Below are 12191 nucleotides of genomic sequence, written 5' to 3' on the forward strand. Positions count from 1 at the left end.
AGTAAAGAGTAACAAGGATTCTATTTATTCTTATATATCAGCAGAAATTATGTTCAGTCAATTACACCTGTGAAAATCCTTTGAAGGTGTCACTGAGCATGTGATTTTTAGACAAAAGGGTGCAGTGTTGCTGAGCATAATTACAGGTGTTGATTCATGAGTGTCAATGTGGGCTCTTTCTATGAGGACAGACTGAGTTTGCAGAGCTGGCAGTCAAAAAAAAAGAGAGAAAAAAAAAAAGAACCAACCACAACTTTCTCCATGTAAAAATGGGTGCACTTGATCTGGAGTCGCTGAGAGATAAAAGTGAAGCCCCATGATGCCACTTTTAGTCTCTTTGTCAAGTGGTCCTGTGAAGTAGTGTTAATGTCTTGTTGTGTCCTGTAGGTCCTGGCAAGTGTGGCATACGTGATCATAGAGTCAAGAGAAGAGGCAACAACTGCCCATGGGCTATGGAAACGAATTCTATTCCTCGTAGACCTACTATGTTGTGAAGCCATCCTATTTCCAGTAGTATGAGTGAGTCACTGTGTACAATACATGGCTTCTGGGGTCCTGATGGTTTAGGGCAGTGATTTTTTTTCAAATGATGGGTTGCAACCTATGGGGGGGGGGGTCACACAAGGTAATTGGAGAGCAGGGGTCACAAGATGTTGCTTTTACTATAATTTAAAGCCAAGAAAATCAATCTGAGGCCTTTCAAAAGTGCTGAAGTCATTAGATACAGAAGCAGTTTTTTGTTTTAGCGATCTAGGTTTGAAAGTCTGGCAACCAGATGTTAAATCAGTGGTGCTAGCTACGTCCAATGGAAGACGCTATTTTCAGCCAGTATCTGTATTTATTTACCTTGCTTTACAAGGAATGATCCTATAAGGAACACTTCCCTGCCCTTCCCTCTACTCTACTTGGCAAGGAAATGTTGTTGGCTAAATAAAAGCATTAACTGAATTATTTCTATCTTTGGTCCTTAAAAGAGGCATTTAGCCAGAATATTTGTCTGCTGAATTCCATTTTAGTCTTAATCAAACAAGCAGCTGGGCTTAAATGAGGAGACAAATGAGCTACTGGCTCCTTTGATTAGTAAAACAAGAATGGTTCCCATATTTTGATCCTTACTACTCTTGATTTTTTTTTTCCTGTAACAGAGAAAGGAACATAAACTTCTTGTATAATAAACTTCACAAGCCCATCATTTTAAATGCACACCTCTTGTGCAGATATTCCACGCCATACTCTAGAAAACTGTGGACTGTTCAGATATGGAGTTAAGCTTCATCTCCAGCTTGGCTAGTGGTGTGATTAAATTGGGTTGTCTTTGTGCAGTTATAGTCCTTTGACAGAAGGCTATTTAAATTATCAGTGACATTTCCCCTGACACTGTAGAATGTCCTCCAGGAACTCCTAAATTCCTCTCTTCCCCATACCTTACCTCCCTTCCGCTCAAAAAATAATAATTAAAACAAAAAAATACAACCAAACCAAACTTCAGGGTTTCCGCTAACAATGTTGTAGATAGAATGTGAGTGTTAACTTGCATATAGATAATGCTGTTCTTGTTTTTCTGTAACTTCTTGGAAGCAAAATCTTAGGGCAAATTTACACTACAAAATTAAGTCGACCTCAGTTAGCTCGACTAACAGCCACTGCTGTAATTAACTACTCTATGTGCTGGCAGTGCGTATCCTCACCAGGAGCGCTTGCACCAATTTAACTGTCAGTGTGGAACATTGTGGGACAGCTTCTGAAAGACAGCCACAGTCGATGTAAGCAATGCAGTGTCTACACTGACACCGCGTCGACCTAACTACATGGACTTAAGCTCTACGTCTCTCGTGGAGTTGAAGTGAGACTATGTCTACTCTAGCACTTTTGTCAGTATAACTTATGTCGCTCAGGGGTGTGAAAAAAACCCACCACTCTGAGCGACATAAGTTATATGGACAGACGCGCTAGCGTGGACAGTGCTATGTCTTCAGGAGATGCTCTCCTGCGGACAAAGCTACCGCCGCTCACTGGAGATGGTTTAATTATGTCGATGGAAAGGCTCTCTCTCTTCTGCATAGAGCAGCTACTTGAATGATCTTACAGCTGTGCCGCTGTAAGCTTGCTAGTGAAGACGGCCTTATTAATTTGGTGTAGTGGGTGAGTTACATTGGTGGGAGCTGCATTTTAGTGTAGACACTTACTGAGTTAGATCCACGTCAGCTATCTTACGTCGACTTAACTCTGTAGTGTAGACCAGGGCTTGCTTCCAGAAAGTGATTGTTTTTAATGAAATATTCTGTGGTGTTTTATCACAAATGCAGTGTCCCTCTGTTGCCAACATGTTGACATAAGTTGGCATTGAAATCTTGGTTTCAAATCCAGATCAACCCTTACGTGGATAGTTTCATTTAAACCAGTAGGATGACTCATGTGAGCAAGAGACAAGTTGGATGAGGTAGTATCTTTTATTGACCAACTTCTTTTGGTGAAAGAACCACACAGAGCTCTTCTTTCTTCAGGTCTGGGAAAGATACCAGTCACAGCAAAACACAAGGTGGAACACATAGTTTAGCATAAGTAGTTAGCACATATTGTCAGGAACCATACCAGACAGAGTAGCCTATTAGCACTTCTTCAGTCATAGGACAAAAAGAGGCAGTTTATGGGTTACAGATTGTTGTAATAAGCCATAAATCCAGTATCTCTGTTCAATTCATGATTTTTTTTAGTGTTCGCAGACTAATGATTTTAAGCTTCCTGGCTCATCTTTTGAAAGTGTTTGTGCTGGTTTCCTTTCAGGATGAGGCTTGATAAGTCAGATAAAGAGCGATCACTTTGTGTAACTTGTTCACCCACAGATGGTAGGGTGTTTTTCTTTTATCATGTGAGCAGGCGAATGGGACTGGGTCCTTGAGATGCCATTTCTGCAGAGTGGCTTCTGTTGCTGCATCATAACGCCTGCTTGGAGCCATAAGCAGCGATCACCCTCTTCAGTGAAAAGGGTTTAAAAGAGCAATAATATGCCAACCTCTTGACATTACTTTGAGTAGTAGCAAAAGAGCTTCCTCCTACCAGTGGAACCTTTATTAAATGGATAACATCAGTGTCTTATCCCTACCTCTTATATGTGGCTCTCATAGGGTAATGCAGAACTTAGATGTCAGTTTTCCAATTCAGCAGAGGGCACTCTGGTACAGGAAACCCTAAAATACCTTATCTTGAGGAGGTGGTGGTGGTGAAGTGCATGCAGTGTAAAACATGCTGTAGACACTTAACCAAGAAGATACTGTCCACGCTACAAAGCTTGCTGAACTCTGACAGTGTTTATTTGCAATGTTATAAGTCAAAGTAATGAAGTGCTAACTTTATAACTAACCTACACTTTTTTTTAGGTCAATAAGGCTCAGGTTACACTAGCAGGGGGGTTCAAACTAAGATACACAACTTCAGCTACACTATTCGCGTAATTGAAGTCGAAGTATCTTAGTTCGATTTACCTGGCCGTCCTCACGGCGGTGAGTTGACTGCAGTGGCTCCCCCATCAACTCTGCTTACTCCTCCTGCCGAGGTGGAGTACAGGTGTTGATTTGCGGATCGATTTATCGCCTCCACATGAGACACAATAAATAAATCCCCACTTTTTTTTTTTTTTTGCTGCTTCATGCTAAATGTTAGAAATTGCTCCTGCCCGGGTTCCCTGGGTTTCGAAAGGCTTGAGATTTTAAAAATCTTAAACGGAGAAATGTCTGTCCTTGAATAAGCATTGAGAGAAACTGCTAATCTTAAAAATAATAAAATACGACACAACTTTTTAGATGATGCTGGGTTCCTGTTCACGCAGCAAAGAGGGTGATCACCCGTCCCTGATGCAATGTCTGGCTTTCCTGAGTTGTTCTGGCGTTCCTTCTGAATCAGTCCATCCCTAGCTAACATGCCTGCTGATCTGTTCCATTTAAGCTTAACACTGAATTCCTCTGGAACAGTGAATACTTTCAGATATTCCTATCACTTCTCAATTCTTGAATCTGATTTGCTAGAGGCAGTACTTTGGGTAGGATGAGTAGACAACACAACCTCTTCACTATTCTAACTCATTCACCTTCTTGTAACTGCTTTCCTTTCATCTCTCCATCCTTGTATTCTCTTAATCCTTGAACTTTATCCATCTCACTAGTGACCATCTCATGGCTTCCAGCATGGGATACTGGAATTACCTTTAATGTTGAATGCCATGGACCTCTGTGATATATTGGGCCAAGCATAAGGCTAGTCATCCCAGCTCTGCAACTGTGTAATCTTAGGCAAATCAATTAATCTGTCTGTTTCCCCATCTGTAAAATAGGGATAATATTACAAACATAGGTGCCAACTCCATGGGCGCTCCGGGGCTGGAGCACCCAAGGAAAAAAATTAGCGGATGCTTAGCACCCACTGGCAGCCAAGACCTCCCTCACTGTCACCTGGCAGCCCTGCCATCAACTCCTCCCCCTCCCTCCCAGTGCCTACCGCAATCAGCTGTTTTGCAGTGTGCAGGAGGTTCTGGGAAGAAGGGTGAGGAGCAGAGATGGGGCACGCTATGGGGAAGAAGTGGGATGGAGTGGGGGCAGCGTCTGGGGCGGAGCAGGGCTTTGGGGGTAGGAGGCTTATGATTACAAAGATGGGTACAGTATTTTGAGATTTAAGGATGAAAAGCACCATGGAAGTGTGAAAATTACTACTAGAAATGTATTCAAGAGCTGCTACCATAAATTATCTAACACAAGTATCGCTATTAATGATTTCTAATGGGACAATCTACCCTGCTGCCCCAGAAGATAAAACACACTTAAAAATGAATTCAGTATACTTTGCCCTCCTCCCTGCATCTGGTTTGGATCCACCTTTTGTCTCAACATATGCTTAGATTGTAAGATCCTTGGGTCAGGGTCACTTTGTGCATGTGTGTGCACACGGTGCTTATTCTTAATTGTGACCTCTAGGTGCTACTGCAATACAAATAACTGGAGGGGGCATGAGGGTGCCCAAGGTAGAATCACTGTTTGCTTGTTATGAGTGATGTGAATACATAGATGCTGGCAATTCAGTATCTGGGGCCTGGCTGCAAGCAGTTGATGGGATGCTCAAACCCTAGATTTGTGTGGCCCGAGGTAATGCTGGTAGACCCCCCCTCACAGCTTGCAGTTGACTGTTTTTTCACAAGATGGTGCTATGGAGTTTGCTCAGTGTCAAAATGCACTGACTGAAACAGACAGGTGAAGCAGCTGACATCAAGGGTGCTCAACATGAGGCTCTTAAGAGTTTGCCAACAGTAAAATGTGGGACACAAGATCAAGGTTCAAATAAAATCTGAACACTGCGATCCATCTTTTTTCCAAGTACTTATTTGTATAACTCCAACCATTGTGTCAGTGAGCAAAAGAATCCTGCAAATTCAGGGATTCCCTGCCATTGCAAAATCTCTGGATAATATTAGGAACTACTAAGGAAATGTATTGCTTTTTGTTCTTCCTCTGCCACCCCTTTGTCTCCCCTGTTATAGTGTATGTCTCTCTCCATAGCCAAATGGCCAACCAGCTGCTGCTAATAAAAAAGAGCAGCTAAAGAAATAATGTGCCAGGAAAAAATATTGCTTAGTCTTAGTTCATGGCAGGCGCAGCTGCCACTGCGATGGGATGATGTGGCCTCACTTGCCAGATCCAAATGTTTTTCATTAAAGGCAGAGTAATTATGCTGCTGTTGATAGGATTCTTGGGCTCCAAATTAGAATCTTCAGTTAAGTAATTAACAGGAAGGTGGGGCCAGCAGCAGAATTTTGCTGATGGGTCCCACCCTGGGTAACTCTTTCAAAGATGAAGGATAATTTGCTCTGCCTTATAATCAAAGTGAAATGAGTTTGTGCTTGTTTTATACAGGTATATGCCTATCTGTCATGATAGAGGGAAAAATGTGACAGGCTTTCAAATAGCAAATGTTGACTGTAAATTCATTGGCATTTCTTTCATGAATTAAAATGGTCTCTCCTTTTTAAGTAGTAAAGTGACTAGATCCTTCCATCACGCAGCCTAGCTGCTGTGCTGCATACTCTGTGATTAGAATTGATTGAATCTTGCATAGGCAGACACAGTCCTGGTTGGACTGCCTATTGCCTGCCAGGACTTAATATCTGTTGTTACATCTAAAGCTGCTTCCCCTATTTCTCTGTTCACTACTTTGTAGGGCATTTGGGAATTTACACCGTAAATTCAACAGCCATTTCCCCTTGAATTTGGTCCTTTTGCAACCTTCTCACTGATAAAGAAGACTTCGCCCCTTTAAGGAAATGTTTTTAAAATCTTGGTCACAGAGAAGCCTTCAGAACTACCAAACCTGTAGCCCCAGGCACTCAATGACATAGTATCCTGGCAATTTTGCCTGCCCACATGTCTACTAAACTGTAAGTCTGACCCTTTTCCAGCCACATCCCAGCATGTTGATTAGGTAGTAATCCCAGGAGCCTGACACAGTCATGACTGCAGTCTGACTGGAATAGAAAATGAAGTAAAAGGCTGTCTGACAAATAATTCTATTTGCCACAGTCACAGCTGTGCTTACGAGCCCAGTGGGTTCACTTACCCCTAACTATTTAAAAAGCCCACTAAATGCTGAGCTAATTAATGAGAATTAATTGCAGCCTGCATGAATCTCTGGCAGAAGTAATAACAATGGCCATGTGGCTTTTGTCTTCTGCTCATTGTTGTCCCAGGACAATTTAGATGCCTGGGCAGTGAGAACTGTTTGCTGAAGGTGGTTCAGATATAAAGTGTCTCCAATGGGTGCGTTATTCTGCCTGGTCTGATGTGCTCCTTCCATTCTCTTAAAGCAAAATGGCTGGCTTGTGCCTAGGTTACTAGTTGGCCTGCAGAGCAGTGGGATACAAACATCCATCTGGGCTAGGGTTGGTTTCTCTCTTCCTATCATTTGACAGATAACTCTAGAGCGTTTTAGAGCTTTCTTACTTACCCTTTTTTAAACTCTAAGCAAAAGCCTCACTGCATCTCCTCTAGTCCGTTTCCCCCACCTGCACAGCCACTTCCAAATCCGTACTTTCCAGATAGGAACTACTGGCCTGTCTTTTATTCTGCAGCTATTGAAGGTTGCAAATGTGTCGTTTACAAATCTGAAGACGCAAGCTTAGGAAACTCCCCAAAGGATTAAGGGGAGCAATCCTGACAGGTCTAGTGGAATCGGTTATTTGGCTTATGGCTTACTTACCTGCAATCTCATTCTAGTCTCCATCCCTCACAACTAGAACTGTGAGGGGAGAGGGAAGAGAGAGGAATACAGTTTTGTAGATTATCTACCCTTCCTATGTTGCGACTGTCATTTAAATTCTCAATAGTATACGTGGCCCTCTGTTCATACTGTAGGGTGACTGGGCTTTAAGTCCTCTCTGCCTTTCCAGGGGGAGATGATAATACAGCAGCAGTCTTTGTTCTGTCCCTCTCCTGTGTCTGTGTGGAGAGACGTGGAGCTTGGTGCAGTCTGGTCACGAACTGTTAGCAGTTTTACTGAAGCACTGCAGCATGCCATAGTTGGCAGCGGTATTAGAGGAAGTATGTTGCAGCTAATAGCTGCTGAGCACTGTTCCCTTTGTGCTGTGCAGTGGGCACACGCTTGCCCACCCCCGCCCCATGGAAAAAACTTGATCACCCTCCATATTCAGACTCTGCTCCTGCTACCGCAATACATAAAAACACTGCAAACTGAAGGGCCCAATCCTGCAAGCTGCTGAATGCCCTCTGCTCCTAACAAATTCAGTAGATGTTGGGAGCATGTGGTCCTTTGCAGGATCTGGCCCTAACACACTTCTGCGGGTCTTTATGAAAAAGAAACCACACACACTCATGGGTGTACACTAACATCTAAAATCTTGAGAAGAAACAGCCTGGCGCTAATAAAGCATCTAGACCATAACTGATGTCAGCACTGAAGGATCTGAGTTAACATTAATAAGGGGAGTTGGGCTGTATTGTTTCACTGGGGTCTCCAGTACTGCAAATACAGGTGTCAAATACAAGTCTAGGCTACAGGTTGTATGACTGCCTCATGTTTGAGATGATAAAATTGTTTATCCTATACTCTGGGCTTGCTCTCTCATGAGTGTGCACCTCCTAGATTTGAGATAAAAGCTCCTTTTTTAAATTTTTTTGTTGTTGTTGTTTCCCCTAGCAGAGGTTAAGGAGGTTAAACTGCGACCTGTCTGATGCTTATGCTTGGTGCCAGAGACAAATGTAATACTAATCTCCAATCTAGTTGTTGAGTCAGTTTCCGTTCTGGCATAGGAATATACTGTGTCTTCAGTGATTATTGGCTCCTGCTTTCCTGAGTTATTCCTTGATTAGACTTCAGGGAGTAAATGTGTGTTCATCCTTGAAAATGGGAAATAATTCAGGAAACTACCAGTGTATTCTTTGGTATTGGCATGGGGAATTAAATCTCTCTAATGCATCAGGATTGGCACAGCATGCAATGCTTTCTAATGGTGTTCTTTAGCTGCCTTGCTACTATATGCAGTGTTGTTGTAGCTGTGTTGGTCTCAGGATATTAGAGAGACCAGGTGGGTGAAGTAATATCTCTTTATTCCCAGGCCTGTGTAAGCTCAAAAGCTTTTCTCGCTCTCACCAGCAGAAGTTGTCCAATAAAAGATATTACCTCACCCATCTTGCCTTCTACTGTTAATTCTAGGTGTTTTATGGCTTGTCCTTGCATGTTGTATAGTTGTCTGGAGTTGATCTGCTTGTACCCAAGGTTCTTCTATTGCTATTACATAAGTATTCTGAGAAGGTCAGATTGATTCATCAAAAAACTATTGTCTGCCAACGTGCTTGGTTGTGATGGACAATCTGACCTTTTTCCGTCTTGTAGCCCGTTACAGCATTTGAAATTAGCATAGTCGGCACTCAGAGAGTGAGACAGAGTCTAATTTCCAGAGCTTTGTTTTGTCAGTTTTGATCAATGCAGCTCGGAATATATATAGCAGGTGCAAGCTGTAAAATGGAAAGGAAATGGAGAGGGAAACCTAAAGAGGCAAGATGTGCAAGGGGTTTTTACAGAGCCATGAGACACAACTTAGTCAGCTTTCGTTGTCTTGCAGTTAAATTTTAGAATCTCCACTCTTGTTCTCACAGTCATGAGGCTTAGTAACTTGTTTAATAGTAGGTTCATTAGAGTGCTCTGTGGATCAGAAGTTGAGACCGTAGTTAGGGTTTGAAGTGTAGAAGTTGTCCTTTACTTTCTAGGTGCTAAATTGTGTTCTGTATAAAAAATACAGTAGTGTTCATCCTCCACAGAACTTGAAGCCAGTGCTGCTCTGAGAATCCATACAGATGGCACAAAGTGTCCCTGGTAGTCTTTCTACTCCAGAAGCCAGGAGAGTTGTGTTTGTGAAACATACAATCATAGAATATCAGGGTTGGAAGGGACCTCAGGAGGTCATCTAGAAGCTCAAAGCAGGATCAATCCCCAGACAGATTTTTGCCCCAGATCACTAAATGGCCCCCTCAAGGATTGAACTCACAACCTTGGGTTTAGCAGGCCAATGCTCAAACCACTGAGCTTTCTTCCCCCCCCCCCCCCAGCTATTAACAGGGATTCAAATGTGAATCTTGCATGCTGACTTCTTGAAAGCTCTATTCATGTGGAGGCTGTGAGTAGACTCAAGGACTAGGACTTGATGGTTTTCCATAAAGATGGCATTTTCTTGAGCTCCGTGGCTCTGGTTTTCTATAGCTCAGTTGTTGACAGGTCAGGTACTTTTTTGTTAAAGACAAAACATGTTGGATGTCTGTTAATGGGAAAGATGCAGAAAGCGCTAGCTCTTCCTAACTCAAAGCCACTCATAGCTTGCTAACAATTTTATGAACTATCCATCCATACACCCATAGTTGCTCCCTGGAAGCTTTCTATCTGACAAGTTAGATGAGTGTTGGTGAATCTTGAGTGTCATGCGGACTAGAAGCAGATAACTATAATATGCTTAGGACTGTGGAGTTCTTGGTCACTAGATTTTGATAGTGGTCTGTCACTGTAAATCCAGTTGGCCTTGTCTTAGCTGTGTTCAGTGTAGTGGGAACTTAGAACACAGCTCTGCATCCAGGGAGATGGCCAAAGGTGACACATTTGACTTGGAGGCCTTTCCCATTAAAAAGTACACTTCTTGTCACAGCTGTGACAAGATGGCTGCCCTAATGATGCTGCATTGCTTCCCTGTGTATCTCTGTCTGCCAAGCTGTCTCCCCTCCCTCCATTTGTGCTGCCTTGTAGAGTGTGGAGCTACATTAACAATATCTTAACCCCTTGAGGGCTCAGCCGAGTGTTAGTTCATCATTTAGCAGTAAGGCATTCCCTGGGAAATATCCCTCCCTCTTCCACCTTCTGACTTCACCACCTCAACCAGGCTTCACAATCACCATTGCTGTGTACCTCATTAAACTGTTTGTTTAAAACTTGTGTGTGTGTGTGTGTGTGTGTGTGTGTGTGCGTGCGCGCGCGCTTTTTTTGTCTAGTGAAAAAAATTTCCCTGGAATCTAAACATCTTCCCCCGTATACATTAATTTTTATGGGGAAATTGGATTCGCTTAACATAGTTTTTCTTAAAGTCTAATTTTTCAGGAACAGAACTACAATGTTAAGCGAGGAGTTACTGTATTAAAGCTTGCTTATGGGAGATGTCACCAATGTCACTTCAGGTTGATTTAAGGATGTTATGTCTGGTTAAACTTTAAATCCAGTTAAATTTAGCCATTGCAAAAAGCGTTTCTTACCATGTAAACCTTTAAGATGCTGTCTGAACTGACTGAGTGTAGCTTTCTTGGCAGGTACTAAACACACTTTCTGTAAGCTAGACAGATTTGCTCTCTTCTTTGAAGCCTGCATAGAATCCTGACTGGCAATCTACATTATTCAGTTGCTTTGAAAGCAAATTACATCTGTATACACTGCCGATGTAGGTTATAGCACTTGGGACCCTTTGCCATTCTTGAGGTTACTAAAGCACCAGGAGGCCACGTGCATCGTTCCTGCACCACCTGTAAGAGCTTGAACCTCAAACCAAGTTTGACAGCTGCTCCATCTGTTGCTGATCTCCATTTCAGATTCACATCAGTATGTGCTGTGTCGTGGAAATTGACCACCAGTCAGTTGAGTTGATCAGACAGCCTGAGGCTCCTTTATTGATTAATCATAGATTACAAGCATATATGCAGGGAGAGACGACAGGACCTCTAGCAAGAGGGAAGTCGCTCTACCTTACAGCAATAATACCTGGGTTTATAAAGCTTAAAACCGCAAATTACCATATGAGCTTATACATCCGAGGATACCATATTTGGTTAATATAATGACATTTCTTAACCATCTGCAAAACTTTTACCATTACAATACCGGTTATGAGCTAATTTGCAAGCCTGCTTTTTGCAACTTCCCCTTTATACGGGTTTTTGTTAATGTCAGGACTTTGACACCTGGTTTTCGCCTACTTGCAGTGTCAGCAGCTATGTTTCTTAAGCAAATTTGAGGAACTTGGGCCCAAAATGCATGTTCGGCCAAGTTTATTAGAGGTTAATTTTCTGTGTGCACAAGTTGTTTATTTGGCAGTGATGGAGGGGTTTTTTTTAAGGGGCTTTATGTCAGTTTAACCCCCTATAGCAGCATTCTGTGATTTAGCAGCATTAAGTAACATAATAGTAGCGTATAACATAGTGAAATTAGAAAGTGAGCCTCAGGAGGGTTAGTATAAATCAATGTTTTAACTTTGCTATATGTTACTGTGATTGAGGCCTAAGGCCTTGATATGATTATTAACTTGATTAAGACCCGGCCTCTGGGCCTGGGGTCGGCTTTCTTTATCAGCTGCCTTCAGTAAGAACCTATATAACCTTTCCAATCAACAAGCCGTTTAGCTTCAGGGCCTGAGCTTATACTGTTTGTGACTAAAATGCAGGGATCTGTCATAAGTGCTCTGTGGCTGCTTATTACTGCAAATACCGCTCTTAAATTATGGCTGGAGCATGACTGATTGGTACAGGAAAAAGCTTCACTGCTGTAATTGTTTTTACCCCTCTTGCCTGACATGGTGGACCCCGAAGCATTTCTCAGAGAAACCCAGATTAGCCATTCTAAGACTTTGCCATTTTAAATTCCATGCATCTTGAACTGGCAGAGCTGAG

The 12191-nt window shown here is 42.5% G+C and overlaps 1 protein-coding gene across 1 annotated transcript in view; it reads left to right on the top strand.

Annotated features, from left to right (window-relative positions):
* GPR107 (G protein-coupled receptor 107) overlaps positions 1–12191 on the top strand; it is a 52685-nt gene that overhangs the window by 18462 nt on the left and 22032 nt on the right. The window contains 2 exon segments of the mRNA XM_030536013.1: positions 388–518; positions 9324–9394. Of these exon segments, the coding sequence (XP_030391873.1) occupies positions 388–518; positions 9324–9394 (202 nt within the window).

Source organism: Gopherus evgoodei, chromosome 16 (genome assembly GCF_007399415.2).
Source record: "Gopherus evgoodei ecotype Sinaloan lineage chromosome 16, rGopEvg1_v1.p, whole genome shotgun sequence".
NCBI lineage: Eukaryota > Metazoa > Chordata > Testudines > Testudinidae > Gopherus > Gopherus evgoodei.